The following is a 15,396-nucleotide window of genomic DNA, read 5'->3' as shown; positions in this document are numbered from 1 at the left end:
GTTACTTCTGATGATGGGGGGGGTGGGACAGTGAGAAACAGACTCCACTCTAACCTTTGCATGTATACAGAGAGAGAGAGAAGACGGGAACATTTCCCCGATTATGTAAACATTTTGTTTCCTCCCCTACATCGTTTTCTTTGGACTCCTCCAAAGTATTTACTTTTCATTAATTATTGACAAAAAAAAGGGAGAAGAAAATCAGTTTAAAAAAAAAAAAAGTGAATAAACAGGAGATAATTTTTGTTTAATGTTTCACACAGGATTCCAATCCTCAGTGCAATTAATGCTAATCACCGCCGTCTTCCTGTTTAGCTTGAACTCGGGAGTGTTTGTGAGTCGTTGCTGTGTCTCTGTCTACATCTTTTCTCCCTCCACCACCACCACCCGCCCTCGCTCCCTCCTCCACCATCTCTGCTGTTAGTCACCGTGTCTCCTCGTGTTATGATTACATCACCCTTTCTTGTCTGTTGTGTCCATTTAGACCTGAAATTAATCACATCCGACAATCTGGTGGTGCTATTCCCAAAGTTCAAAAGCTTTAGTGGTGAGAGAGAGAGAGAGAGAGAGAGAGAGTGATGGAGTGAGGGAGGGAGAGAGGCTGAGCAGGATGGAGCGCATCAAGCATGTTGGAGGTACTTACCATTTGTAGAGTACAGTATATTAATTGCTTATCGGTTTTTGATTTCAGAGTCATTTAGAGTCAATCGAACGCATAATTTTCACAGCTATTGTTCTTTGGGGTTTGTTAATTGTCACCCCACTGGCGGAATTAAAAGCAAATTAAAAGCCTTAACTATTGACTCTATCTGAAGTCACTCTCCACAACAATTTCACAAAACAATGGGGAGGATTAATGAAAATGCAGCTTGATTTCTGTTCTCCAAAGCTTTTTGCTATGGGGAACCAATTAACTACCCTTCAGGATGACTTTCACTTTCTAACTGCCGGTCTGTTCCACTGCCAGAAACTGGGATTAATTCTCAATTAATCCCTCCACCAGAACAACTCTGCCTTTGTCTGCTGGGGAGGACATGAGCATACAACACCGAGGTTACCCCCAAAGCCTGTTTGGTAGGAGGAACTCCACCCCTTCCTAAAAAGATTGATACACCCTGTAGACTGGCTCTTCTCAAGCTGAAAATAAGAGCCATTAAAAGAAAGGGGGGAATGGTTGACAATGATTTTAGATTTTTTTTTTTTTCGAGATTTCGAGCTTTATTAGCCATGCATATTAATGAGTCAATTAATTCCATTCGTCCTCGCGAGTGGTCTGTTTGTTTTTTGCCTGACCTTTTTATCTTAGATGCGTTCACGCTTGGCTCGCTTTAAGCACTTACTCCATACTGTGTTTCCCATAGCCTCACGTCCAAGAAGGGAGTTTTTATGTGTTTAGCACGAAGATTCTCCCCCTCTCTTTTGTTTTCTCTCTCTCTTTCTCTCTCTTTCTCTCATCCGTCCACCCTCCCTCCCCCCTTCTATCTCTCCCCTTTCTCTCTCCCCCTCTGTCAGAATGCCTGCTGGATGTATTCCTCTCTAAATGTGACAGGAAATATGCTATTATAGCATGCAGAATATTTGCCTGATGGGATTTGCAATAAAATTACTACATTTCCTTTCCATTAGGATCTCTAAAACCCCTCTCTCTAATTTATGATTACCCTGGCAAAAAAGACATGTTATATACATAAAGACTAAAGAAGCCCCCGGTCCACATTTAGCCCGTCCTGCTTTCAAAGTTAGTTGAGAGGACAGGAGAAATAATTGAAAAGTGCAGCTGGACTGTGTACAATCTTGTAAGGGATGCCTAGAAAATGAGATTAATCAGTGCGCAGACATTGTGGGGAAAAGTTTGCAGTGAATGCCTGACAGTCGTGCTCTTTCTCTCATTTCAAATGTTGGCAGGCTAGCAGGCAGCTCCAAGGGAAATGCGCTCCTTTCATACTTGAGTAATTGATGAATTGTATGCAATATGCAAATGAGAATCCATAAATCTTATGAATGACAGCTTAATTTATGTGAGCCTTAATGAATGCAGGATTAGATTTTAATTAAATATCCTCAAAGGCACCCTGACTGGGTAAGTTTTTAAAGCCTTGTTTTGAAGACTTGTTTCATATGCATCGCAGTTCATGAAAAAGAGAGATCAGTGCGAAGCGCTTAGATGAAATTTCCTCGCAGTTTGAAGATAAGACCTGTTCTGTTTTGCTAACCAAAGGCACTCGCAATTAATAAATATTGGAGCAAAATCATATCTACCGATCTCATTTAGGCTTTCCTGGAACTGCTCATTCTCATACATTTGATTAACTGCATTTACTTTAAGCGCTATCTGATTTCCAACATTTGGTACAGTATCTTTTTAATTAAGAGAATCATCCATTAGGCATGGAAAAAGTCAACCAATTAGGCTTTCCTCATCAGCTCCCGCGATGTAGGAAGTCTGCTTACTCATTATCGCAGTCTGTTGATGTGATACTAAACAATCTTGGACTCTGTAGTTACGGGACGTACAATTATGAAATCAGCTTTTAACATTAATGATGCATGGGAATAATCAGCAATTTATCGTGTTTTTGGATCTTTTTTTTTTTTTTTCAGATTCTGTTTCACAGCTGAGAGGCTTCAAACGCCTCTAATAGAATGTGATTACACGACTAAGGCCTTTGTAGCTACTGTAACGGCGCTCGAAGACGGCGCGAATCTGCTCCGGGTTCCTCCTCCTCGTACCGTCATGCAACTCAGCCCCAGCGTGGTTCTAATCAGGCCTGAGCCCAGACAAAAGGCAACCAGGAAGGCACCCACTCTCTCAACTACTACTGATCTCAACCCTGCACATTAGTCCACACAGGGATCAGAGCACAGACAGCACTTTAAAAGGGATTTTAGTGGGATTGATGCTAACTCTCCTCCCGCCTTTGATTTCACACCATTTGATCTGTGATATATTGTTCCGTAACAAAGGTTCACAGTTTGCAGGCGGATGCAGCTGTTCCTACCCCTAATAAATAAAAGTGTGTGTGTTTTCTTTCCCCCTCTTCTTCTTCTTCTTCTTCTTCGTCTCTCTCTCTCTCCTCGCACTCACAAACTCGCTGTAATCCAGCTATCTAGATCAGATAAGCGCGATGTGGCTACCTGTGCGAGGCGGTGTTTGACAGGTGCAAGGGGGAAGCTGATTGAGATAATCCAAGAATAGGTTCAATGCAAATACAGATACAAGATGGGGGTGAGGATAGATGGATGCATGAAAAAGATGGATGAGTGAATACATTCCCATGTATCACGCTGTGACTCTGAGATTATGATCATCACAACCAATAGACTGCCAAGGTCAGCAGGAAGTATAAATCATCTTTTTTTTTCCCGCTTTTTGTTGAAGGCAACATAAACTGTATGTTCCTGTCATCCACGCTGAGTCTGTCACTCATTCGCTGGTACGCAATTGTCATTATTTAATCAATATTATCGCGATCGAGTCGTCTGATGATTACTTTTTAAAACATTCATTAATAGTCCGGTCGATGGTTAAACAATAAAAAGTTAATAATAGCTGTTCGTTTATCCGTTTTCAAATAGAGAAACAAACCAAACATTTATGACGGCTCACACGGTTCATTTATCATCAATTAGTCAATGATTAGTTTTTTTAAATAATGTTTCCTTTACTCTCTTAAAAAGGAAGTATTCTTATTAATAAAACACTTCTCTGGTTCCTCATCTGTTAGAGGAAGTTCATCGAGGGTGGAACCCAGAGATCATCATTCAAATCAGCTGATAATTATTGGAGACATGGAGTACGTTATCACGACAGAAATCCACTGGTTCATTTTCATACTAATACTCGCATGTCAGACGTCTGTTTCTGTTTGCACAAAAGGAAGCGAGAGAAAAGAAAAGAAAAGACAAGTATTTTTCCAGAATTAAAGTTAAACACTTCATCTTTCCGCCTCCTCGCCCTGCCGTCTTATCTGCGGGGATTTTTAAATTGGTAGTAACACAACACGGCCATGTTATCCCTGTCTTTCAACAAACATAGTTAACCTCTCGGGGGGGGGGGAGTTGTGCGCATGTTGTTAAACAGTTTGATTGAGCCCAATAAAATTAAAAATAAAAACTCTAAACTCGGCATATTCAGGCCCCCCCTGGATGGTCTGAGGCCTCTGAATTTCTGCCTGACCCGGCACTTAAAAGGTAAGGAGCTGTTTTGTTTTTATCAATAAGACCTTGTTTTCATGGCTGGTCACCACCTCGGCAAACCAATCAATGGGGCATGCTCTGCTATCGCTGTGAGAGAAATGAAAAATAAACCCCAGATAATCCTTCAGTTAAAAGGTTACTCAGGGCGATAAAAGCTATTTTGTTAATTTATTTACTCTCTGCACTGAAGAGATAAAGAAAAGGAACAATTAGGGAATTCTAGGTGAGAGATTTTAAAAGGGCAATGACATTGGGTTAATATTTTATAAGGCCTGATTGGCAGAGACCTGGAGAGGCCTTTTGTTTACACAAGCCCCAGACGGAATGATTCACTCGCTTGTTTTGGCCGACTGGGCGGAAATGGAATAAATATCTTCATCCTTACCTTTTAGAAACGTCAAACAAAAGACCGAGATAAAAGGTTAATGGCTCAATCATAACCAGCAGGAAATAATATTATGCTCTTTCTCTGCAAACCGGACTCACTATTGACATAATCAGGTTGAATTCCTAAAGATATCCGAACGATGGGAGCAGCAGATGATTTTTGTGTGTAACTGAATCCACTGAAGGGAGTGCGCCCACTTTGGACTAAACATTACATTTGTGGTTTGAATTGATTTATAACAGATCATAATCACTGCATTAACGGCGTTCTGGGTAATAAGATCTCAGTCACTGCTTCCGTCGACAGAAAAAATAAAAAAAAAAGTCTGATAGTGAGATGTCAGAATTTCTACCACGAGATCAAAAAAAGCGTCCTGATATCTCGTGTGATATTATACCTCTTATTATTATACGCATCACCTCGTGTCGGCTTCCTGTAAACGGGGGTGAGAACGCGAATTTAATTATTGTGCTTTTATTGCATTGTAGCGCTGAAATTGGACTCGTGTGGAGTGTATTGTTGGGCCCCGTGTAATCTGATTGCCTTGCGCAGTGTAGTGTGTTGGATAGTATCAGGTTCCAGCCGACTCTGCTGGGTCAACACACGGCCGGGCCATTAAAGGAAGTCTGGTTCAGGGAAAGTTCACCGCTTATTTTCTTTTCACCATGGTAGCGAAACAAAAAAAAAAAAGAGAAAGAGAGAGAGAATAGATGTGTAACATATTTGTGGCCCCAGCCCAAAGCTGGCGGGTCCTATTTTGTTTCCTTAATTGAAGCCAGAGATATGAGGGTATCTTTAGTATAAATATAAATAAAGCAGGGAATAAAATTCTTTCCTGATTGACCTCTAATACAGAAATAATATTGTCCAAATAAGTCCAATTTAAAAGCCGGAGGTTCTTATTTTCTCAGACATATTAAAAGTCGAGAAGGGAAAATGAACGGTGATTAGAAAAGACAACAGCGGATGAAGGCATGAGAAGTAGTGAAATTCCAATCATAAATCCAGTTGTGCTATCTTTTTTGTTGCAATAATGGCCTAGTTTGGAGCAGTTTCTGTGCCAGGCTATTTAGGGAATCAGCATCTGCTGCTTGATAAATAGCCTGGCTCTTTTGTTTGAGGCCAGGTTGAGTTCCTCTCTGGACCTCGGCTATGGCTCTGGTCATGTAGCAGCTCGTGCAGCCGGCGTTGCGAGGGAACAAAATTAGACGTTTGTTACGAGACGATGCGATGAATAACGGAGGAAAGTAGCCATGGCACACCCTCTGTCATAACGCAGTAGAAACACACACACACACAGGCAAAGGAGACAATAACCTTCATTTCTGTGAGGCTTTCCTGTTGCGCGGAGGTTCCTCAGTTCAAAGCTCCTGTTCAGTCGGTGTATTGCTTTCATGGCTAGCCAGTAGTAGCTGAAATGCTATCCCTTTAAACACACAGACAGATTCCTTTGCAGCCTATCTAAACATTACCTTTACTTAACTGGGTCTTTGTACCTGAGTTCACATCCTTTGACATGATCTAAGGTTGATGTGACATTTTTTTGTCCATTTGAGGTCCTTTTGCTTTCAGTATTGTTGGTTTAAAAAAAAAAAAAAAGCCTTTTACCCATCACATACCCTCTATTGAGGTCTTTCATAAATAATTCAGCCAGAGTACAAGTAAAAGTGATGACAGCAAAACTGTGTGCGATCTCTCCCTCTCATAAGATCAAAGAGGTGCTTCTATAGAAATAGGAATTACATTTCCAGACGTTCCTAGGTTGAGCTGGCACTCATTTCTCTCTCTCCCTTCTTGTCATTCGCTCTCTCCCACTCGCCACTTCTTTCTATCACTTTTTGTATTTTCCCTCCAAAGGGACACAGTCGGGCGAAGGTCTGCTTTTAGTCCTGAAAAAACCTCCAGAGCCGGCGTATATGAGAGAGTCAGCACATTCAGACAGATAGAGCGAGTGCACTCTATTAGCAGGACTGAGGTAAATAAACCTCACAAGACACGGCTGAATAAATTCAACTGCTAAGGCTGTGTGGTATCTCCACTAAAAACACTGCATCACTTTGTAGATACTGCCTTTGGGAAATGTAGTGAAATGTACTGTAACACAAACAGTCTCATATACTGCGCTGGTTGATAAAGTCCAGAACGAGCCATCATTGTTTAAATACACACACCCAGAGCAGCTCATCAGTCGGTTACATTAAATTAATTTTAAACTTTTGTTGCTCGTAAAGCTTTCAAATATTAAAATCATGACAACAGCATCAACAAACGATGGAATCAAAGCGCTGTTTTATGATTTTTGTGGCGACGCGTCGTGCCTCCAAAATAAAGGTGCACTCTGCAAAATCTTCAGGATTAGGAAAACATGGAATATAATATTTATAAATATGTTTTCATGCATTTCCTTGTCTAGGAAGGTGAGGGTGATGTGAGGAGACTGCAATGCAGCGATTAGTCCACTAGATGCAACTAAATTCTGCAGACTGGACCTTTAAGATTTATTCGTGGAGAGATTCGTCAAAAGAAACGACACCTTGCAAACAAACACACATGTCGGTGTTGGTACCATGATCGGCACGTGGTTCTTCTGAATACGTCACACAATATGGTATCTACGGCAACACCCCATTTTCACGATTTTCATGATAGATGCCCGACATAAATAGGAGTCCACACAGTTTTTTGTTGCTCCATACCTGATGCCGATCACCGAAACAACACGAAAACCAACTCCGTCAACTCTCTGTTTATCTAACGTTTATTAACGTGCTGCGTGTATCTAGTTGTGCTCGTTGACGTCGCAGCAGATGAAAGATCTGGTACCTGCACCGGCACACCCCTTTCAGACCTTATTAACAGAATTACAGATTGCAGTCTTCTTAGCTGTCACGTCGCAGGTTTGATTTCCGGCCCCGGCAGGTTTGATTCTTCTTCTTTTTTTCTTTTTTTTTTACAGATTTCCACCCCGTAGTTTGGACTCGCTACGGAAACCCTTTGGTGTTTTAAAGATGGATTAAACTCAGTTCATATTAGAGGGGACTTAGTATCCTGGTGTAAAGCTTAAAAAATGTATGTGAAATAATGTATGAAGCCAATATGTCACCTGTGTCAAGTCACCATAATTCATCTTCAGCTGAGACATCCAGCTCCTTGTTCATAAAGACTATACCTCTATAGGATCTCGGCCCCTTCATTATATGCTCTTTTTTATTTTTTCACCCTGTAGGCTTTTCTTTGTAACTATAAGCCAGCAAAGTAGGTATTGATTGCAACTCGAAGCTGTATTAATAAGTGAATGAGTAAGATGTGTGGAAAGTCAGGGGTGTATCTGCTTCTGAAGGCCTTTTCTCCTCCGCGGTGAGGTGGCACAGTCATTTATCACGGCTGGATCTGTGCCCCTCGTTTGGTGTAATAAAACTCCCCCATCAGAACCGTCCAACAGGTCTGAATCACTCTGTCACACCACCTTCCAGCTAAGGCGCGCATTAAATCAAGCAAGCAGAACATTTCCTAAGGCAGCCATTGCCTTTTAATTTCCTGAAGAACCTTAAAATATCATTCATTACCAGAACTACACATATTTGGTTTTTAAAAGTCTCATAAATCAATAGTGGCCTGACTGCAATAATTATAACAAGTTAACATGTAATTTCCAGGCCGAGGGCCGCGCGCTGGATTTTAGCATATGCAAACGAGGCAATTCAAATAGTGTGGGGATATTAATACGGAGGAACAGGTAACGAGGTACGGGTTATGAATTATGCATCAAAAAGTGGTTGATCTTCAATAAAGGAAATGAATTCACCGTGTAATCTAATTAGTTATGGAAGTCTATTATGTTGAGCTGCAGAAAGCAACTGTCCTTGAAAAGAAATTTATTTACAGTACATGTTAGCTGTTTGGGATGGAATTGCATTCTGGAGTGCTCCAAATGTTAACACCCTCCCCCCGCTGCCGCCACCACCACCACCACCCACACAACCCTCCTCCTCCTCCTCCACCTCCTCCTTCTCCTCGTCTCTCACCCACGTTCTCTCTCCCTCCTTCTCTGTGCCCGGTGTTTTTAGCTCCAGACCCGGCCGGCCTCCGAAGAGGACCCAGAGTGTGACATCGCCGGAGAACCCCCACATCATGCCCCACTCGGTCCCCGGCCTCATGTCCCCCGGCATGATGCCACCCACAGGTACGTTGTGGCCTCAGTATGCTGTAGCGCTCTGTCATTGTTGCTAAGGCTCTGATTCACTCTGTCTGCCTGCTTTTTTCTTTCTTTCTTTCTTTCTACACACACACACACATACACTACACAACCCCCCCGCCACCCTCCACCACCACCACCACCAGCGGCCTCCCTGCAGCTTGTCCTCGAAATGGCAGCCAGTCCAAAGTGACACATGCACCCAACCACCAGACACCAGCCGCTCACTCGTTTACCAAAAACAGATCCTCTGCTCGCTCAACCCTCCGGAAACCCAAGAGAGGGGGGGGTAGAATAAATTGGAGTGGAGATCTTTTCTCTCAGATTATTCCAGTAGATGTTGCATTTTGCCTTGAGTGCCGTCTAATTAGTGCGATTAAATCCACTCCACTGGTATATGTACATAGGCAGTGGTGATGCTAAAGCAAGCTTATCGCCACAAGAATCAACAACAAGCGTTTGTGCCCTAACTTAGCCCGCGGGCCAAGTCTTATTGCGACTAATGCTTTTGTTCTATTTGTGGCTGGCTTCATTGTGACTGCTTTGATGTCGGTGGCTGTAAGTGCTCTCATTTGCATATCCTGCTTCTTCTCCTTCTCGATATGTCTTTAATGATACTGTTGAACAGAGCTGTTTGAACGCTCGCTCAGTGTACAGTACAGTGTTTGACCAACTGTCAGCCGGAGTACAAAGAGATGAAACGCAGAGGGCTGTGTAACAATTTGGATTTCCCTCCATCACATTTTTTTCTTCTCCCCTCCTCGAGTATCATCTGTGAGATCCTTGTAATTCGCTGCACCGGAGGCCTCGCAGGCCAGTGCTTTGAACTCTGGGAACAGGGCGAGGTCACCGGCTATCTTCGCGCCGCCTGTACAGAAGGCGAACTTAAAGGCCGCGGTGAACACAGAGGAGGACAATGATGAGAAAGAGCCGTGTTATTTAGTGGAACATAAAGCAACAGAAAAGCCTTTTGATATCATCCCCCCTTTAAGCCCAGAGGGACTCTATGATCTTGACATTTAGTCGGGGTATTCAGGGGCAGAGATAAAGTAATTGAGGTTTTCTTTTTTTTTTTTTTTTAACCCGCCGTGAGCTTCATAACTGCGCCAACTTTTCCCATCAATTCCCATTTATTGTTTCCAACGATAGCATTTAAGCGCCGAAGTGTCAGAGGAATTTACAGATTCTGACAGATTAATAATGAAGTATAATTGACCACACATAAGTTAGCATCTAAGCAGGCGGCTAATTGATCCCCCCCCCCCGCCCGTCATGTCCAAATATTCTGATTGATGACAAAAAACGAGAGAAGACGTCTTGAATAGTTCCACTATCGTGTCATGTCGGATTAGTTCATTTTGCAGATTTGAGTTAGCGACTTCAGCCGTCCTGCAAGACTCCACGGAGTCAGGATCTGAGTCACAACCACTTTATTGTCCAGGTGTGTGTACACACACACACACACGCACAAGGAATTTGATCAATGCTCTCAATTGTACATACAGGTGTGGACATAAGTACAGTTTAAAACATGACAGGTAGGTGCAACATGAGAAATAACTCTACATATTTAAAAGATATATATATGCATAAATATAGATGTATCTATATACAGACATTTGGATAAAATGATAAATAAATAATAGATAATAAATCTTAGTTGTACATGAGGTAAGTGAGGATTAATAAATATATATCTGCACAGGTTTACTGTGTACTATGACAGACATGCAGAGTAATGTTATTTTCACCGTGTGTCCGGTTGTAGCTGTCGATCGCAGTGACACAGCCTGCATGTTTGTGTGAGCGTGCAGAGTTCTTCAGTAACAGGTTGTGTCCTGACTCTGGACACATGTAAGTTCACGGATGGGATGGCAGGCTCCACCCACCCTCCATCCAAACTCTTCAGCAGTCAGGAGAGAGGCTGAGCTTTTCGTAAAAAAAAAATAAAAAAAATTCATTATCTGATCTGGTTTCCTTGGAGGGCAGCGTGTGACACGACACTTTGTTTTTGCCAAACTGTAATCTGCAAAGATATTTGGACGGAGGCTGGAGTCGTGTTAGATTTAAATCAGATGACCACGATTCAGCGCGGTGGAGTAGACGTCTTCTTCTTCGTCTTCTTCGTCTTCACACTCTAACAGGACCAGAGAGGCCTCTGTGAAACACATTGTTAACATATGTATCTTTGCCCTTGACACCGCTTCCATTTAGAAAAAGGACATCTTAATATGCTTAGCTTTCCATTTAAGGAAATACTCTCATATATATATATGTGTGTGTGTGTGTGAAAGCACATGTGAGCGTTTGAATGTGTGTGTTCATGCCCCGCGGGAGGAAGAAGGGGGCTGATGGGTGTGTGTGTATGTGTGTGTGTGTGTGTGAGTGTGGGTGTGTGTGTGTGCTGGAGCCTTTCCAGTTGCTGATGCATTACAGGCAGATTGGCCCCCCCAAATCGGATTATTTGCTGTGGACTGACACCACACTGAGATGACATCTCCTTTAAAGTGGAGAGGGGGGGGAGCCTCCACTCACACTCACACTCACACTCACACTCTGGCCACTACTTAAGCAGCAGCTTCAATATAATTCATTTATGTCCTGGATATGGCTTCAACCTTTTGAATAACGCAGGAGTACTGCATTTACCATTAGAGAAATGAATGTCACCTGCAGCCCACCGGGGTGCATGCTGTACTTTACTGATAAAAAACAGTATTTCCTAATGCTGACTGGCTCTGCCTTTACTGTACGAACATATGTGTGTGTGTGTGGAGAGCCTCGTTCATCGCGGCGGAGACGTATTGTAATATTTATTAATATTAGTATTTATGTTCTTTTGATGTACAATTAGCACGTCAGCTCCTAGAGTGGATCATCTAATCCAGCGCCACTTCAGGCTGCTTTAAAATAGATCCCGGTATGCAGCAGGTAATTTAGTGTCACTCCTTTTGTGCCTCCCCCCTCCCTCTTTCAGACCGCTGCTTGTCATAAGGTTAGAGCGCTGTGTAATTGATACTAAATTTGTCATGATGTGGATAGCACGAGTTCAAGTGGCACAGTGTACCTAAGAGTCGCGTCGTTTCCCAACCCCAGTTTGTCATTGCTGCTGCGCGCCGCCACCGGTCCATGCATAAAATTAGGCGGCCATGCTCATTGACATGGAGTGTTTCTCCTCTTCTCCCCCCTGCTTATCCTGCTCGCCCACGATAAATAAAGTGTGTTTTCATTGTTGCCCATGGTGCAGTGCCTAACAGAGACAGAACAGAAACACAACAGATAAAGCTCTGCTTATTTTTCTTACACCGCTGCTAGAGAAAGTCGTAAAAGTCAGTCTTTTGTGTACTGATGTGAAGTTAATCTGATTTTAATTTAATTATACGAGTTGGTTGCGGAGGGCACAGGCATTGGGGTGTTTGTTGTAAGAATGTTCTGACATTGGCGCAGGTATGGGGCAGCTAGCATGTTAATTAATGATGAAGATCCTGACAATATGCAGAGGCATGACAGCGTTAAGCCAGTCGGCTGCTGCTTCCTTTGCATATTAATAGATCCTTCATTATTATTTAATATGACAGCTGCTCCAAGGGCTACCATCAGACCTTGTCTCTGTTATTTGCTGTTTTGTGCTCCCCATGTGACAGTGCCATGCTATTCTCTTATTTGTTGAAATGTTCCCCCCTTTTTTCTCTCCTCTGACCGGCGTGGCTCTCTACATGCGGCCGCGATGCGCTGTTTGTTCGGTACTCAGGAGGATTGGACACTGTCTATATGAGAGGGGGGGAAAGTGTCTGAATCTAAAGGTGACTTTGAAAGAATATATGAGGCAGGATTGTTTTGTTTGCATAGTAATGAATGCAGATTAGCACTGAGTGGGATTGGTCTTGTTGACGTTTAGACTTCTAGTGGCTTAATAGACTTGTTGCTGGGCGCCCAACATCTCCCCCTGGCCTTCCTTATTACATCCACTCTATCGAGGTGTGTGTTACGCAGGATATGACAATTGATCTGCCCCGAAAATGAAACAATTATCAGAACAAAGATTTTCGATTCATGGAGAGCGTCACTTAGTCACAAGGCGGGGGTGTAGGCGTGGAGCGGCGTGATGAATAGGAAAAAAGTGATCGTCTAATCTGTTTCACAATAGTACAAATCGATTCCTCAGCCTTTATGTACTCACCTCGTTCATGGATTCATTTCCCCCTTTTTTTTTTTTTTTCTGATTTTGTTTTATGGATATGTGTTTTAGACGCAGGCTGCAGTGCAATAAACCAGCAGCCAAAGTTAGAGAGGGAGAGCATCAGGATAAAAAAAGCGACCACTGCGGCACTCCTTTGAGCGGCACCTGATTTGTGGTGGGGAATTTATCACACAAACAGCCCAGAGGTGATTTCAATATTTACTCGGCAGTCTGTTCTGCATACGTCTCATTTGGAAAACAGTTGACTCTTGCCCATTATACACAAATGAAGGCTGACCTTCAGACTGGGCAGAGGCCACATTCATTATGTGGAGAAGTATCACCTTCTTATGAGGCGATGTCCCCCCCTCCACCTCCACATCCACACCACCACACACACCACCACCACCACCCCTCCTTGCTCTGCCTATGCATATTGAACAGCAGCCAGGGCCCATTGCAAACGAGAGGGCTCTGGCTGACATGATGTATACTGTACGTCAATATGGTCCTGATGTATTTTAAGATGCAAACAAGGCTTTAAATTATATGCACCTCCATGTCAGTGGCTCAGAGTGACTCTCGCCATCTGCCTATCAGCTGGGGGATGAGAGGAGAGGGTGCCCGGGCCGGTATGTTCTTGTGTACAGGTTTGTACAGTGTGTGTGCGTGCACGCTCGTACGTATCTATTAGAGCCACATGTTCGAGTTCTACCTTCTCTCCTTGTACTCGTGTCTCCCTCCCCTTTTTAGATGCATGGCTAATAGCTGCTCTTGAGTCCCATCACGGAGACGTGACAGCTTAGCGATGATAAACGCAGACGTTTGCCTTGTTCTGCGTCAAACGTAAGGCAAAACCTGCATATCCAGTGCGAGCAGCTTCCCTGAGAGGGCAGGTGATACAGCGTATAGCGGGAATATGAGTGATTCCACTAATAGGTACATATCTATTTCTCCACTTGCGTCTTTGATTCTGTTGCTGGGGGTTTGGCGAGAGGAGTCGTGGGACTCTCCTGAGACACAGCAGCAGGCCTAGAGGAGCTTTAGCACTATCTGTCCCTGCTGTTCGAGACCGGCCTCATGAATAAAGATTTCAGTCACGTTCGACACAGCAGAACCCTGGAAATACCACAATGACAAACCAATGCTTTATGATCTCTGCAGCGCGCTCGGCATATGTGTGTCTATAATCTCAGACTATATCAATCACACCAAGTCCGTTTTGATCACCGTGTCAAATATTGCTATTGCCGGTATAGAGTGGAGAGAGATAGCAGTGGAAATGTGAATGATCATTTCAAATGCAATGTCAATAGTCATTTAGCGTGCTCGTGAGAACAGCAGCCTCGGGCCTGAACACAATCCATGTTCTCAGAGAGATTTGGCATGTTGTCAGAATTTTTCAAGTGATCATGCATGCTGAAGAATTTAAGATTGCCGTGTCGTAAGAGACATTTGTCAGGGTATAAAACTTTTTATACATCGATAGTGTTTTTCTGTTTTATTTCAAACATTAACGTCTTAAAAACAACAAAAACACATTATGTTGTGATCTAATCTTTTTGGGTTGCTGTGACTCACCTCTACCATTTGTAACTTATATATCTGTATATATTTATTTGTATATTGTAGCTGTTATGATTACCGTTTGTTAACCGTAAATTCACTTCACTGATAACGTACATGCACATAACTACCCCGGCTTTGTTTGTGTTCATATATATATATTTACATTTCTAACATTGTTAAATTGAAGTTAACACAATAACAACAAGTACATTTATTATTGGTATTTTTTTTTTAGTTACTTTTCACGTCTTTAACGTGACGCATTAGAGTTACGAAGACTTAGTTTGTCCGTGGTGTCTGTTGCGTACAATGACGTTACCAATTATGACGAGCAGACACCACATCAAAGGAGGTAACGTGTTGATTATTTTATTTTTGATGATGCATTTGTGCACCCTGGGAAATTTATGTTTCTCTTAAGCAATGATGAGTTGTCCCACACTGTAGTCGGATGCAGCATACAGACAGGTGAGAGAGTATATCGTTTATCCAGGATTAGTGCTGTTGATGAATAAATACTTTTATTTGTTTAATTTTTTTGTTGTTTTTCACATTTTTTTTGGAAGCACTATGAATAAACCTCCACCCATGTGGACCTCCAACCTTACAACCAGCCCTCTGGCAACCACCACCCAGCCAACAGAGCGCCTGATTTCCTGATATGTTTTGTTTTTCTTCCTTTCTGAGACATGATATTGAAAGTTCAATGATTCCTCCACATTTCTTTCACGCAGCTTTATTTAAGTTTCACTTGTGGCTCTCCTTCAAGTGCACTCAAAGCCATTTACTCACAAGTATTAAAGAATAAAAAGCAGTTTAATCCTCGGCCCATTGTTTCGAGTTTTCCATTCTTTGCTTGATGACTTG

General features: G+C 42.6%; 1 protein-coding gene across 5 annotated transcripts in view; it reads left to right on the top strand.

The window, feature by feature from the left end:
• The window catches only part of dachd (dachshund d), a 114,937-nt gene that overhangs the window by 62,571 nt on the left and 36,970 nt on the right, over positions 1-15,396 (top strand). For all 5 annotated transcript variants that reach the window (XM_027290857.1, XM_027290856.1, XM_027290855.1 and 2 more), the window contains one exon: positions 8,653-8,768. In XM_027290857.1, the coding sequence (XP_027146658.1) occupies positions 8,653-8,768 (116 nt within the window). The remainder of the gene's footprint in view (positions 1-8,652; positions 8,769-15,396) is intronic.

Source organism: Larimichthys crocea, chromosome XVIII, assembly GCF_000972845.2.
Source record: "Larimichthys crocea isolate SSNF chromosome XVIII, L_crocea_2.0, whole genome shotgun sequence".
Lineage (NCBI taxonomy): Eukaryota > Metazoa > Chordata > Actinopteri > Sciaenidae > Larimichthys > Larimichthys crocea.
The sequence above is the reverse complement of the archived record's forward strand: the minus strand, read 5'-3'. Positions and strand labels throughout refer to the sequence as shown.